This window comes from Euprymna scolopes, chromosome 13, assembly GCF_053919585.1.
Source record: "Euprymna scolopes isolate OS-2025 chromosome 13, ASM5391958v1, whole genome shotgun sequence".
Lineage (NCBI taxonomy): Eukaryota > Metazoa > Mollusca > Cephalopoda > Sepiida > Sepiolidae > Euprymna > Euprymna scolopes.
Window position 1 is genome coordinate 51,215,273 of NC_136494.1, and position 17,173 is coordinate 51,232,445.

The following is a 17,173-nucleotide window of genomic DNA, read 5'->3' on the forward strand; positions in this document are numbered from 1 at the left end:
GATTTAGCTGCCTGTCGGGTTTGTCGAGGGTGTCTACGTCGTGGGGGCACAAGTGTCTGCAGTTCGTCAGAGCATTCACCGTTAAAATACTTGTAGAACAGGCAGAGGGATGCAACGTTTCGTCGATGGGACAGAGGCTGAAGCTTAGATGCCAGTTCAGGGCCTATCAGATTGGCGACTCTTTTTTGAACCTTGTCTAGAAGCGAGAGAGTAGTAGCAGATGCACCGGCCCAAATGTGACAACAATACTCCATACATGGGCGAATGGTGGCCTTATAGAGGTACAGGATACTTTCAGGTGTCAGCAGTTTTCTAGCACGGTAGAGAGAGCCTACCTTTTTCACAGCGGCCCTGGCAATGCTTTCAATATAATTGTTCCAACTCATGTTTCCTGTGAACGTTAGGCCAAGCAGTTTGAAAGATGTACTCTCAGACAGGGAGTCACTGGCCATTACTATTGGTAGCGGAGAAGGTTTCTTGTAATTATTGAAGGAAACCAGTTTAGTCTTGGCAGCATTGAATGTGACCATCCATTTATGCCCCCATTCCACTACAGATTGGAGGTCATCCGCTAGTATTTTTGCCATTTCTTTAGATATGTGTTCGTTTGTTTTCCTGTCATGCCTGTTATAGTGTAGTGTTATCAGCATATATACTCATCTCAGAGGCAGTTTTGTTGGGGAGGTCATTAATAAATATTAGGAACAATAGAGGTCCAAGGATAGATCCCTGAGGCACTCCCGCATTTATATCACACTGTTTAGATGTACGACCGTCGAGAACAACCTGGATTTTTCTCTTATCTAAGAAGGATTTAATTATGTTAAGTATTCTACCAGTGATACCGTATGATTTAATTTTCCTGAGGAGACCCTTGTGCCATACCCTGTCAAAAGCCTTAGATATATCTAGAGCTACCGCTCTGCTCTCCCCCGCTTTGTCCAGTGAATGGTATATATGTTGCGAATAGTATATAATTCATTAAGGCATTTGTTGTATAGTTTGGAGAGGACTGCAGAGCATTTTTTTTTTAATAGCACAGCCAGGATGAGATCGGGTCCATATGCTTTTGAGGTGTCTAGGTTTTTTATGACAACATGTACTTGAGAAGAGGTGATGTTCAGATCATCTAGTGTGGCATCTGTCCGCAAAGGAAAGTCAGGGAGGGAGTGGTTTGCTGGGTCCAATGTGGAGTTTGAGGCAAACTGACTGGCAAGTATGTTAGCCTTTTTGGTTGCTATGCAAACAACCACATGATTATAGGATAGTGGGGGAATTGTCTATTGCCTATTATTTACTACACTATTGTGATTTTCCAGAATCACAGGTTTCTAATTTCTGTGCTTCATTGCGTTTTTGGTGGTCAACATTTTAATAATTGCAATATGAAAAGTAGCTCTAAAGTTACATTTCCAATGCATAAACCAATCTCATAAAAACTGAAATAAATGGCAATAAAATAACAAAAAAGCAAAGGTAAAATAAACCACTTTTCTCTGTATCTTGTTTCAAATAATATATTAATCGAGGACCAAGTAATCTCAGCAATATGGCATTCTACCGATATCTGACCGACAAGCTTATGTCACCACTTTTCTCTGTATCTTGTTTCAAATAATATATTAATCGAGAGCCAAGTAATCTCAGCAATATGGCATTCTACCGATATCTGACCGACAAGCTTATGTCACCACTTTTCTCTGTATCTTGTTTCAAATAATATATTAATCGAGAGCCAAGTAATCTCAGCAATATGGCATTCTACCGATATCTGACCGACAAGCTTATGTCACCACTTTTCTCTGTATCTTGTTTCAAATAATATATTAATCGAGAGCCAAGTAATCTCAGCAATATGGCATTCTACCGATATCTGACCGACAAGCTTATGTCACCACTTTTCTCTGTATCTTGTTTCAAATAATATATTAATCGAGAGCCAAGTAATCTCAGCAATATGGCATTCTACCGATATCTGACCGACAAGCTTATGTCACCACTTTTCTCTGTATCTTGTTTCAAATAATATATTAATCGAGAGCCAAGTAATCTCAGCAATATGGCATTCTACCGATATCTGACCGACAAGCTTATGTCACCACTTTTCTCTGTATCTTGTTTCAAATAATATATTAATCGAGAGCCAAGTAATCTCAGCAATATGGCATTCTACCGATATCTGACCGACAAGCTTATGTCACCACTTTTCTCTGTATCTTGTTTCAAATAATATATTAATCGAGAGCCAAGTAATCTCAGCAATATGGCATTCTACCGATATCTGACCGACAAGCTTATGTCACCACTTTTCTCTGTATCTTGTTTCAAATAATATATTAATCGAGAGCCAAGTAATCTCAGCAATATGGCATTCTACCGATATCTGACCGACAAGCTTATGTCACCACTTTTCTCTGTATCTTGTTTCAAATAATATATTAATCGAGAGCCAAGTAATCTCAGCAATATGGCATTCTACCGATATCTGACCGACAAGCTTATGTCACAACTTTTCTCTGTATCTTGTTTCAAATAATATATTAATCGAGAGCCAAGTAATCTCAGCAATATGGCATTCTACCGATATCTGACCGACAAGCTTATGTCACCACTTTTCTCTGTATCTTGTTTCAAATAATATATTAATCGAGAGCCAAGTAATCTCAGCAATATGGCATTCTACCGATATCTGACCGACAAGCTTATGTCACCACTTTTCTCTGTATCTTGTTTCAAATAATATATTAATCGAGAGCCAAGTAATCTCAGCAATATGGCATTCTACCGATATCTGACCGACAAGCTTATGTCACCACTTTTCTCTGTATCTTGTTTCAAATAATATATTAATCGAGAGCCAAGTAATCTCAGCAATATGGCATTCTACCGATATCTGACCGACAAGCTTATGTCACCACTTTTCTCTGTATCTTGTTTCAAATAATATATTAATCGAGAGCCAAGTAATCTCAGCAATATGGCATTCTACCGATATCTGACCGACAAGCTTATGTCACCACTTTTCTCTGTATCTTGTTTCAAATAATATATTAATCGAGAGCCAAGTAATCTCAGCAATATGGCATTCTACCGATATCTGACCGACAAGCTTATGTCACCACTTTTCTCTGTATCTTGTTTCAAATAATATATTAATCGAGGACCAAGTAATCTCAGCAATATGGCATTCTACCGATATCTGACCGACAAGCTTATGTCACCACTTTTCTCTGTATCTTGTTTCAAATAATATATTAATCGAGAGCCAAGTAATCTCAGCAATATGGCATTCTACCGATATCTGACCGACAAGCTTATGTCACCACTTTTCTCTGTATCTTGTTTCAAATAATATATTAATCGAGGACCAAGTAATCTCAGCAATATGGCATTCTACCGATATCTGACCGACAAGCTTATGTCACCACTTTTCTCTGTATCTTGTTTCAAATAATATATTAATCGAGAGCCAAGTAATCTCAGCAATATGGCATTCTACCGATATCTGACCGACAAGCTTATGTCACCACTTTTCTCTGTATCTTGTTTCAAATAATATATTAATCGAGAGCCAAGTAATCTCAGCAATATGGCATTCTACCGATATCTGACCGACAAGCTTATGTCACCACTTTTCTCTGTATCTTGTTTCAAATAATATATTAATCGAGGACCAAGTAATCTCAGCAATATGGCATTCTACCGATATCTGACCGACAAGCTTATGTCACCACTTTTCTCTGTATCTTGTTTCAAATAATATATTAATCGAGAGCCAAGTAATCTCAGCAATATGGCATTCTACCGATATCTGACCGACAAGCTTATGTCACCACTTTTCTCTGTATCTTGTTTCAAATAATATATTAATCGAGGACCAAGTAATCTCAGCAATATGGCATTCTACCGATATCTGACCGACAAGCTTATGTCACCACTTTTCTCTGTATCTTGTTTCAAATAATATATTAATCGATGGCCAAGTAATCTCAGCAATATGGCATTCTACCGATATCTGACCGACAAGCTTATGTCACCACTTTTCTCTGTATCTTGTTTCAAATAATATATTAATCGAGAGCCAAGTAATCTCAGCAATATGGCATTCTACCGATATCTGACCGACAAGCTTATGTCACCACTTTTCTCTGTATCTTGTTTCAAATAATATATTAATCGAGGACCAAGTAATCTCAGCAATATGGCATTCTACCGATATCTGACCGACAAGCTTATGTCACCACTTTTCTCTGTATCTTGTTTCAAATAATATATTAATCGAGAGCCAAGTAATCTCAGCAATATGGCATTCTACCGATATCTGACCGACAAGCTTATGTCACCACTTTTCTCTGTATCTTGTTTCAAATAATATATTAATCGAGAGCCAAGTAATCTCAGCAATATGGCATTCTACCGATATCTGACCGACAAGCTTATGTCACCACTTTTCTCTGTATCTTGTTTCAAATAATATATTAATCGAGAGCCAAGTAATCTCAGCAATATGGCATTCTACCGATATCTGACCGACAAGCTTATGTCACCACTTTTCTCTGTATCTTGTTTCAAATAATATATTAATCGAGAGCCAAGTAATCTCAGCAATATGGCATTCTACCGATATCTGACCGACAAGCTTATGTCACCACTTTTCTCTGTATCTTGTTTCAAATAATATATTAATCGAGAGCCAAGTAATCTCAGCAATATGGCATTCTACCGATATCTGACCGACAAGCTTATGTCACCACTTTTCTCTGTATCTTGTTTCAAATAATATATTAATCGAGAGCCAAGTAATCTCAGCAATATGGCATTCTACCGATATCTGACCGACAAGCTTATGTCACCACTTTTCTCTGTATCTTGTTTCAAATAATATATTAATCGAGAGCCAAGTAATCTCAGCAATATGGCATTCTACCGATATCTGACCGACAAGCTTATGTCACCACTTTTCTCTGTATCTTGTTTCAAATAATATATTAATCGAGAGCCAAGTAATCTCAGCAATATGGCATTCTACCGATATCTGACCGACAAGCTTATGTCACCACTTTTCTCTGTATCTTGTTTCAAATAATATATTAATCGAGAGCCAAGTAATCTCAGCAATATGGCATTCTACCGATATCTGACCGACAAGCTTATGTCACCACTTTTCTCTGTATCTTGTTTCAAATAATATATTAATCGAGAGCCAAGTAATCTCAGCAATATGGCATTCTACCGATATCTGACCGACAAGCTTATGTCACAACTTTTCTCTGTATCTTGTTTCAAATAATATATTAATCGAGAGCCAAGTAATCTCAGCAATATGGCATTCTACCGATATCTGACCGACAAGCTTATGTCACCACTTTTCTCTGTATCTTGTTTCAAATAATATATTAATCGAGAGCCAAGTAATCTCAGCAATATGGCATTCTACCGATATCTGACCGACAAGCTTATGTCACCACTTTTCTCTGTATCTTGTTTCAAATAATATATTAATCGAGGACCAAGTAATCTCAGCAATATGGCATTCTACCGATATCTGACCGACAAGCTTATGTCACCACTTTTCTCTGTATCTTGTTTCAAATAATATATTAATCGAGAGCCAAGTAATCTCAGCAATATGGCATTCTACCGATATCTGACCGACAAGCTTATGTCACCACTTTTCTCTGTATCTTGTTTCAAATAATATATTAATCGAGGACCAAGTAATCTCAGCAATATGGCATTCTACCGATATCTGACCGACAAGCTTATGTCACCACTTTTCTTTGTATCTTGTTTCAAATAATATATTAATCGAGAGCCAAGTAATCTCAGCAATATGGCATTCTACCGATATCTGACCGACAAGCTTATGTCACCACTTTTCTCTGTATCTTGTTTCAAATAATATATTAATCGAGAGCCAAGTAATCTCAGCAATATGGCATTCTACCGATATCTGACCGACAAGCTTATGTCACCACTTTTCTCTGTATCTTGTTTCAAATAATATATTAATCGAGGACCAAGTAATCTCAGCAATATGGCATTCTACCGATATCTGACCGACAAGCTTATGTCACCACTTTTCTCTGTATCTTGTTTCAAATAATATATTAATCGAGAGCCAAGTAATCTCAGCAATATGGCATTCTACCGATATCTGACCGACAAGCTTATGTCACCACTTTTCTCTGTATCTTGTTTCAAATAATATATTAATCGAGGACCAAGTAATCTCAGCAATATGGCATTCTACCGATATCTGACCGACAAGCTTATGTCACCACTTTTCTCTGTATCTTGTTTCAAATAATATATTAATCGAGGACCAAGTAATCTCAGCAATATGGCATTCTACCGATATCTGACCGACAAGCTTATGTCACCACTTTTCTCTGTATCTTGTTTCAAATAATATATTAATCGAGAGCCAAGTAATCTCAGCAATATGGCATTCTACCGATATCTGACCGACAAGCTTATGTCACCACTTTTCTCTGTATCTTGTTTCAAATAATATATTAATCGAGGACCAAGTAATCTCAGCAATATGGCATTCTACCGATATCTGACCGACAAGCTTATGTCACCACTTTTCTCTGTATCTTGTTTCAAATAATATATTAATCGAGAGCCAAGTAATCTCAGCAATATGGCATTCTACCGATATCTGACCGACAAGCTTATGTCACCACTTTTCTCTGTATCTTGTTTCAAATAATATATTAATCGAGAGCCAAGTAATCTCAGCAATATGGCATTCTACCGATATCTGACCGACAAGCTTATGTCACCACTTTTCTCTGTATCTTGTTTCAAATAATATATTAATCGAGAGCCAAGTAATCTCAGCAATATGGCATTCTACCGATATCTGACCGACAAGCTTATGTCACCACTTTTCTCTGTATCTTGTTTCAAATAATATATTAATCGAGAGCCAAGTAATCTCAGCAATATGGCATTCTACCGATATCTGACCGACAAGCTTATGTCACCACTTTTCTCTGTATCTTGTTTTAAATAATATATTAATCGAGAGCCAAGTAATCTCAGCAATATGGCATTCTACCGATATCTGACCGACAAGCTTATGTCACCACTTTTCTCTGTATCTTGTTTCAAATAATATATTAATCGAGAGCCAAGTAATCTCAGCAATATGGCATTCTACCGATATCTGACCGACAAGCTTATGTCACCACTTTTCTCTGTATCTTGTTTCAAATAATATATTAATCGAGAGCCAAGTAATCTCAGCAATATGGCATTCTACCGATATCTGACCGACAAGCTTATGTCACCACTTTTCTCTGTATCTTGTTTCAAATAATATATTAATCGAGAGCCAAGTAATCTCAGCAATATGGCATTCTACCGATATCTGACCGACAAGCTTATGTCACCACTTTTCTCTGTATCTTGTTTCAAATAATATATTAATCGAGGACCAAGTAATCTCAGCAATATGGCATTCTACCGATATCTGACCGACAAGCTTATGTCACCACTTTTCTCTGTATCTTGTTTCAAATAATATATTAATAGAGAGCCAAGTAATCTCAGCAATATGGCATTCTACCGATATCTGACCGACAAGCTTATGTCACCACTTTTCTCTGTATCTTGTTTCAAATAATATATTAATCGAGAGCCAAGTAATCTCAGCAATATGGCATTCTACCGATATCTGACCGACAAGCTTATGTCACCACTTTTCTCTGTATCTTGTTTCAAATAATATATTAATCGAGAGCCAAGTAATCTCAGCAATATGGCATTCTACCGATATCTGACCGACAAGCTTATGTCACCACTTTTCTCTGTATCTTGTTTCAAATAATATATTAATCGAGAGCCAAGTAATCTCAGCAATATGGCATTCTACCGATATCTGACCGACAAGCTTATGTCACCACTTTTCTCTGTATCTTGTTTCAAATAATATATTAATCGAGGACCAAGTAATCTCAGCAATATGGCATTCTACCGATATCTGACCGACAAGCTTATGTCACCACTTTTCTCTGTATCTTGTTTCAAATAATATATTAATCGAGAGCCAAGTAATCTCAGCAATATGGCATTCTACCGATATCTGACCGACAAGCTTATGTCACCACTTTTCTCTGTATCTTGTTTCAAATAATATATTAATCGAGGACCAAGTAATCTCAGCAATATGGCATTCTACCGATATCTGACCGACAAGCTTATGTCACCACTTTTCTCTGTATCTTGTTTCAAATAATATATTAATCGAGAGCCAAGTAATCTCAGCAATATGGCATTCTACCGATATCTGACCGACAAGCTTATGTCACCACTTTTCTCTGTATCTTGTTTCAAATAATATATTAATCGAGAGCCAAGTAATCTCAGCAATATGGCATTCTACCGATATCTGACCGACAAGCTTATGTCACTACTTTTCTCTGTATCTTGTTTCAAAATAATATATTAATCGAGAGCCAAGTAATCTCAGCAATATGGCATTCTACCGATATCTGACCGACAAGCTTATGTCACCACTTTTCTCTGTATCTTGTTTCAAATAATATATTAATCGAGAGCCAAGTAATCTCAGCAATATGGCATTCTACCGATATCTGACCGACAAGCTTATGTCACCACTTTTCTCTGTATCTTGTTTCAAATAATATATTAATCGAGGACCAAGTAATCTCAGCAATATGGCATTCTACCGATATCTGACCGACAAGCTTATGTCACCACTTTTCTCTGTATCTTGTTTCAAATAATATATTAATCGAGGACCAAGTAATCTCAGCAATATGGCATTCTACCGATATCTGACCGACAAGCTTATGTCACCACTTTTCTCTGTATCTTGTTTCAAATAATATATTAATCGAGAGCCAAGTAATCTCAGCAATATGGCATTCTACCGATATCTGACCGACAAGCTTATGTCACCACTTTTCTCTGTATCTTGTTTCAAATAATATATTAATCGAGGACCAAGTAATCTCAGCAATATGGCATTCTACCGATATCTGACCGACAAGCTTATGTCACCACTTTTCTCTGTATCTTGTTTCAAATAATATATTAATCGAGAGCCAAGTAATCTCAGCAATATGGCATTCTACCGATATCTGACCGACAAGCTTATGTCACCACTTTTCTCTGTATCTTGTTTCAAATAATATATTAATCGAGAGCCAAGTAATCTCAGCAATATGGCATTCTACCGATATCTGACCGACAAGCTTATGTCACCACTTTTCTCTGTATCTTGTTTCAAATAATATATTAATCGAGGACCAAGTAATCTCAGCAATATGGCATTCTACCGATATCTGACCGACAAGCTTATGTCACCACTTTTCTCTGTATCTTGTTTCAAATAATATATTAATCGAGAGCCAAGTAATCTCAGCAATATGGCATTCTACCGATATCTGACCGACAAGCTTATGTCACCACTTTTCTCTGTATCTTGTTTCAAATAATATATTAATCGAGAGCCAAGTAATCTCAGCAATATGGCATTCTACCGATATCTGACCGACAAGCTTATGTCACCACTTTTCTCTGTATCTTGTTTCAAATAATATATTAATCGAGAGCCAAGTAATCTCAGCAATATGGCATTCTACCGATATCTGACCGACAAGCTTATGTCACCACTTTTCTCTGTATCTTGTTTCAAATAATATATTAATCGAGGACCAAGTAATCTCAGCAATATGGCATTCTACCGATATCTGACCGACAAGCTTATGTCACCACTTTTCTCTGTATCTTGTTTCAAATAATATATTAATCGAGAGCCAAGTAATCTCAGCAATATGGCATTCTACCGATATCTGACCGACAAGCTTATGTCACCACTTTTCTCTGTATCTTGTTTCAAATAATATATTAATCGAGAGCCAAGTAATCTCAGCAATATGGCATTCTACCGATATCTGACCGACAAGCTTATGTCACCACTTTTCTCTGTATCTTGTTTCAAATAATATATTAATCGAGAGCCAAGTAATCTCAGCAATATGGCATTCTACCGATATCTGACCGACAAGCTTATGTCACCACTTTTCTCTGTATCTTGTTTCAAATAATATATTAATCGAGAGCCAAGTAATCTCAGCAATATGGCATTCTACCGATATCTGACCGACAAGCTTATGTCACCACTTTTCTCTGTATCTTGTTTCAAATAATATATTAATCGAGAGCCAAGTAATCTCAGCAATATGGCATTCTACCGATATCTGACCGACAAGCTTATGTCACCACTTTTCTCTGTATCTTGTTTCAAATAATATATTAATCGAGAGCCAAGTAATCTCAGCAATATGGCATTCTACCGATATCTGACCGACAAGCTTATGTCACCACTTTTCTCTGTATCTTGTTTCAAATAATATATTAATCGAGAGCCAAGTAATCTCAGCAATATGGCATTCTACCGATATCTGACCGACAAGCTTATGTCACCACTTTTCTCTGTATCTTGTTTCAAATAATATATTAATCGAGAGCCAAGTAATCTCAGCAATATGGCATTCTACCGATATCTGACCGACAAGCTTATGTCACCACTTTTCTCTGTATCTTGTTTCAAATAATATATTAATCGAGAGCCAAGTAATCTCAGCAATATGGCATTCTACCGATATCTGACCGACAAGCTTATGTCACCACTTTTCTCTGTATCTTGTTTCAAATAATATATTAATCGAGAGCCAAGTAATCTCAGCAATATGGCATTCTACCGATATCTGACCGACAAGCTTATGTCACCACTTTTCTCTGTATCTTGTTTCAAATAATATATTAATCGAGAGCCAAGTAATCTCAGCAATATGGCATTCTACCGATATCTGACCGACAAGCTTATATCACCACTTTTCTCTGTATCTTGTTTCAAATAATATATTAATCGAGAGCCAAGTAATCTCAGCAATATGGCATTCTACCGATATCTGACCGACAAGCTTATGTCACCACTTTTCTCTGTATCTTGTTTCAAATAATATATTAATCGAGGACCAAGTAATCTCAGCAATATGGCATTCTACCGATATCTGACCGACAAGCTTATGTCACCACTTTTCTCTGTATCTTGTTTCAAATAATATATTAATCGAGAGCCAAGTAATCTCAGCAATATGGCATTCTACCGATATCTGACCGACAAGCTTATGTCACCACTTTTCTCTGTATCTTGTTTCAAATAATATATTAATCGAGAGCCAAGTAATCTCAGCAATATGGCATTCTACCGATATCTGACCGACAAGCTTATGTCACCACTTTTCTCTGTATCTTGTTTCAAATAATATATTAATCGAGGACCAAGTAATCTCAGCAATATGGCATTCTACCGATATCTGACCGACAAGCTTATGTCACCACTTTTCTCTGTATCTTGTTTCAAATAATATATTAATCGAGAGCCAAGTAATCTCAGCAATATGGCATTCTACCGATATCTGACCGACAAGCTTATGTCACCACTTTTCTCTGTATCTTGTTTCAAATAATATATTAATCGAGAGCCAAGTAATCTCAGCAATATGGCATTCTACCGATATCTGACCGACAAGCTTATGTCACCACTTTTCTCTGTATCTTGTTTCAAATAATATATTAATCGAGAGCCAAGTAATCTCAGCAATATGGCATTCTACCGATATCTGACCGACAAGCTTATGTCACCACTTTTCTCTGTATCTTGTTTCAAATAATATATTAATCGAGGACCAAGTAATCTCAGCAATATGGCATTCTACCGATATCTGACCGACAAGCTTATGTCACCACTTTTCTCTGTATCTTGTTTCAAATAATATATTAATCGAGAGCCAAGTAATCTCAGCAATATGGCATTCTACCGATATCTGACCGACAAGCTTATGTCACCACTTTTCTCTGTATCTTGTTTCAAATAATATATTAATCGAGAGCCAAGTAATCTCAGCAATATGGCATTCTACCGATATCTGACCGACAAGCTTATGTCACCACTTTTCTCTGTATCTTGTTTCAAATAATATATTAATCGAGAGCCAAGTAATCTCAGCAATATGGCATTCTACCGATATCTGACCGACAAGCTTATGTCACCACTTTTCTCTGTATCTTGTTTCAAATAATATATTAATCGAGAGCCAAGTAATCTCAGCAATATGGCATTCTACCGATATCTGACCGACAAGCTTATGTCACCACTTTTCTCTGTATCTTGTTTCAAATAATATATTAATCGAGAGCCAAGTAATCTCAGCAATATGGCATTCTACCGATATCTGACCGACAAGCTTATGTCACCACTTTTCTCTGTATCTTGTTTCAAATAATATATTAATCGAGAGCCAAGTAATCTCAGCAATATGGCATTCTACCGATATCTGACCGACAAGCTTATGTCACCACTTTTCTCTGTATCTTGTTTCAAATAATATATTAATCGAGAGCCAAGTAATCTCAGCAATATGGCATTCTACCGATATCTGACCGACAAGCTTATGTCACCACTTTTCTCTGTATCTTGTTTCAAATAATATATTAATCGAGAGCCAAGTAATCTCAGCAATATGGCATTCTACCGATATCTGACCGACAAGCTTATGTCACCACTTTTCTCTGTATCTTGTTTCAAATAATATATTAATCGAGAGCCAAGTAATCTCAGCAATATGGCATTCTACCGATATCTGACCGACAAGCTTATGTCACCACTTTTCTCTGTATCTTGTTTCAAATAATATATTAATCGAGGACCAAGTAATCTCAGCAATATGGCATTCTACCGATATCTGACCGACAAGCTTATGTCACCACTTTTCTCTGTATCTTGTTTCAAATAATATATTAATCGAGAGCCAAGTAATCTCAGCAATATGGCATTCTACCGATATCTGACCGACAAGCTTATGTCACCACTTTTCTCTGTATCTTGTTTCAAATAATATATTAATCGAGAGCCAAGTAATCTCAGCAATATGGCATTCTACCGATATCTGACCGACAAGCTTATGTCACCACTTTTCTCTGTATCTTGTTTCAAATAATATATTAATCGAGAGCCAAGTAATCTCAGCAATATGGCATTCTACCGATATCTGACCGACAAGCTTATGTCACCACTTTTCTCTGTATCTTGTTTCAAATAATATATTAATCGAGAGCCAAGTAATCTCAGCAATATGGCATTCTACCGATATCTGACCGACAAGCTTATGTCACCACTTTTCTCTGTATCTTGTTTCAAATAATATATTAATCGAGAGCCAAGTAATCTCAGCAATATGGCATTCTACCGATATCTGACCGACAAGCTTATGTCACCACTTTTCTCTGTATCTTGTTTCAAATAATATATTAATCGAGAGCCAAGTAATCTCAGCAATATGGCATTCTACCGATATCTGACCGACAAGCTTATGTCACCACTTTTCTCTGTATCTTGTTTCAAATAATATATTAATCGAGAGCCAAGTAATCTCAGCAATATGGCATTCTACCGATATCTGACCGACAAGCTTATGTCACCACTTTTCTCTGTATCTTGTTTCAAATAATATATTAATCGAGAGCCAAGTAATCTCAGCAATATGGCATTCTACCGATATCTGACCGACAAGCTTATGTCACCACTTTTCTCTGTATCTTGTTTCAAATAATATATTAATCGAGAGCCAAGTAATCTCAGCAATATGGCATTCTACCGATATCTGACCGACAAGCTTATGTCACCACTTTTCTCTGTATCTTGTTCCTTTTTCAATATATCTTTAAAACCTATACCGTGTTTCAAGTTGTTTTTCGTCGTCCCAACTTGGGTCCACATCAATAATAAAAAACTGCATTCAATGGTGAACCCCACTTTAGTCATCTCTTAATCCCAGGTTGACTGATTCATAGTGATAGTACTCATCAGGATTCTGTTTATTAGATGTAATCCATCATTTATAAAGTACATGCTGATAAAATAAATCAATCTACAAACCCTTGATATAATAGGTAAATACTTAAAGATATTAAAAACTTAGAATATCAAATGAGTGGATTCAGAATTAAATGACTCCAAAACGATTGATAAACCCAGACAGTATCCATTACACCATGCTGTCCTACCTGTTCTCAAACAAGCAATTACATTTATCAGAAGTTAATCATGTTGCCAAGACTACGAATAAATTTAATGTTTTGAAAATTGTTTAGAAATCTAATCAAATAATAGAGTCACATAATTTAAGAAGAGTATAAATAAAGCAGAGAAATATATGGTAACTTTCAAAAATGATTGTAGATCCTACCTCTTTATCATGAAGAATATCCTTTTCAGTGGCAAGATCCCAGTGTTCTGATGCTCTCTTTTCAGCATCATCGAGTTGCATTTGCAAATCTTCCATCTGTAAATGAAATCTTTTTTCAGTGACATGAACTCAACTAAAAGATTAGTACAATCATGTATGCATGACTCAAAATCAACTTTTAACTGAGAAAATGTCATGCAATGTCTTATCATCAGAAAAGATTATATTTCAAATTCAATTCAAAATAGTAAGATTGAAATTCAATAAAAAAAAAAAAATCTTCAGTTTTACATATAAGAACAAGATATAAAAAATGTAATACAATTTAAATAAAAAGAGAATAAAAAATACCTAAAGAATTTAACTTGAGGGTAAGCTTTAATGATAACTTTAAAATCTTATAATCATATTTTTGTCTATTTTTTTTAAAACAAATAAAATGATTGGATGAATTAATATTTCTTCTACTGAATATTTAGTAGCAGGAAAGATTTCACAAACTAAATCTACAACACAGATTTTTTCGAATGTAATATATAAAACAACATTTCACCACATTACCATTTTATACATAGTGCATTATGATTACAGATTCACATAATAAATGCTCCCTTATTCTTAAAAATTCATTGGAATAACAGTTTCATCAGAATCTACCAGCTTGCTATACATATTACAATTGCATATGCTTTCTTTTAGAAATAGCAAATCATAAAAAAATGAACACCTCAGATTGTATTAAATTTAGTACATTTTTTTTTTTTTATAAAAACATATGATGGGTTTATTTCTTCTCCCGACCGGTCGTGGTTTTCTGAGTCAAGAATTCAAAGCTTCACATTCTAAGTTTCAAAAGTGACCGTCTCGCTTCTAGACGTTCGAATCCCATGTCTGGACTGTCGTCTGTCGTCCTCAGACTCTCTCAGTTTCTCTGCTTAACTCTAAAGTTTCTAACTATATCGAGAACTTCCCATTTTCCATGACGTCATAAACATGTTAAAACATGTGTCTTCTTTCACGTGTTCTGGAAATGCGTGTCCAAAACTTTTTCCTTTGTTTACAAAAGGAATTTTAACCTATATTCCGAGTAACCTATTTTTCCAATATGTTAAAAACATGTTTATTAAATTATCTTATAGTTGCATTCTTCAATTGAATTTTCATAACAGAATTTACAATGCACATTCTTTTCTTGAAACTATTTTATCTCTAAGCTAAACAATGGTTTGTTTTCACATTCCATTTGCTAATTCTCTCTCATAATCTATTTCTAAACCTAAATTACGAGGTTCGAATTTCGTCTATTCTATTTCATTTTTACATTTAACTAAATCTCTCTATTTTTATACTTACATGAAAAGGGGACAGCCCTTATCATGTAACACTAACATGCATACAACTCGCATGAAAACAAACTATGTTCTGTAATATTGTCATACTACATTGGTTTCCTTCAGTTTGATTTCACTATATTTTGAGAACAGCTTACAAAATATTCCTTACTCATAAGTCAACAATACACATATGTAAGCATTCCATTTGTACACTTCTAAACACAAACACACCTCATATACAGTAAGTGGTATGGTGGCCCGGCCGTATTAAATTACTTGCTATTGGACCTCTTCCCTTCCATATGACTACACGATGAATTCAGGCACCTACAGACAACCTTACAAATTCTCCTTTATCATACAGAACTTGGACCATGCAATGTAATTCAACATAGGATTTGCATGTTGCATTACTTCTTTCACTGTATTTCGCTTTATTACATTGTTCGGTAAACATACACATTGTTTGGTAAACATACACATTGTTCGATAAACATACACACTATGTTGTTTTCTTTACTTTATAGAATATTCATGCTTAATTAAATTTTTGGGGTATTTCTACTTCTTACATTTCTAGAAACATAATAGCTGAAACAACACACTGGGAATAATGCCATTAAAACCAATTATTTGTATAGGGAGAATTTTCTTTTTTATCCACTTCTTTGCTTGACCCATTTTGTTTCATAAATTGTTAAATCACAATACTAATTGTTTGTCTATGACACTCCTCTTCATTTTCATAATAGGTTTTTTAGGCACATGCTCCAATTATGTTCATTTTATACAGGAAACTAATCACCACCATTTATTACTTTCTTTAATTTCCTTTTTTAAACATCTTTTTGAAGCTGTTGAAGTGTGCTAGATTTTGAATTTTGGAGAGTAGGGTTGCATGAGATAGTAAAAATTTTGGAGGTATGATTTTCAAATTATATTCATTTTTGCCAGTACTTGTGTTCAGTACATTGTTACAAAATATACACATAGAAAAGTAACTTATCCTGCATTTAGTAAAATTTTTTTAGAGAGGGAAGTGGGTAAGATACTCAAACTTCTTGTTTTTTTTTTAAGGGGGGATTATGATTTGTGAGTTAACTTAATTTTTATCAATAGTTGTGTCCATTAAATTGTTACATGAACATACAGAATAGTTAATTATGCCCCCTCCCCAATAGGTTTTTAAATAATAAAATTATTATTTTAACATGACTCCCAACAAGACCAAATTTTGTCACAAGGTCGGTTTTTAGCCGCTAAAAAAGAAGAGAACTCTGGGTTGGAACAAAAAAATGATTTAGTATAGAAAGACTTTTGTTTCATTATCCTAGGTCATAATAGACTAAGTATACCATCAGAACAGATACTTCTTTGTTCATAGAAAAAAGAATATTCCTGATGAATATCACATTTTTATGAGTACAAAAAGTCACAGAAAACAAAAATACATTCGTTTCAGCATTTTCCAATACTGCTTTGTTAACATTTCATATTTCCATTGTGTGCGTGGGTTAGAGGATTTGGAAAATTATTTTCATATTTGAT

At 35.4% G+C, this 17,173-nt stretch overlaps 1 protein-coding gene across 7 annotated transcripts in view; it reads right to left on the reverse strand.

The window, feature by feature from the left end:
* Window positions 1-17,173, reverse strand: part of LOC145292018 (golgin subfamily A member 1-like) — a 250,205-nt gene that overhangs the window by 53,410 nt on the left and 179,622 nt on the right. For all 7 annotated transcript variants that reach the window (XM_080138020.1, XM_080138021.1, XM_080138017.1 and 4 more), the window contains one exon: window positions 14,292-14,387. In XM_080138020.1, coding sequence (XP_079994146.1) covers window positions 14,292-14,387 — 96 coding nt within the window. The remainder of the gene's footprint in view (window positions 1-14,291; window positions 14,388-17,173) is intronic.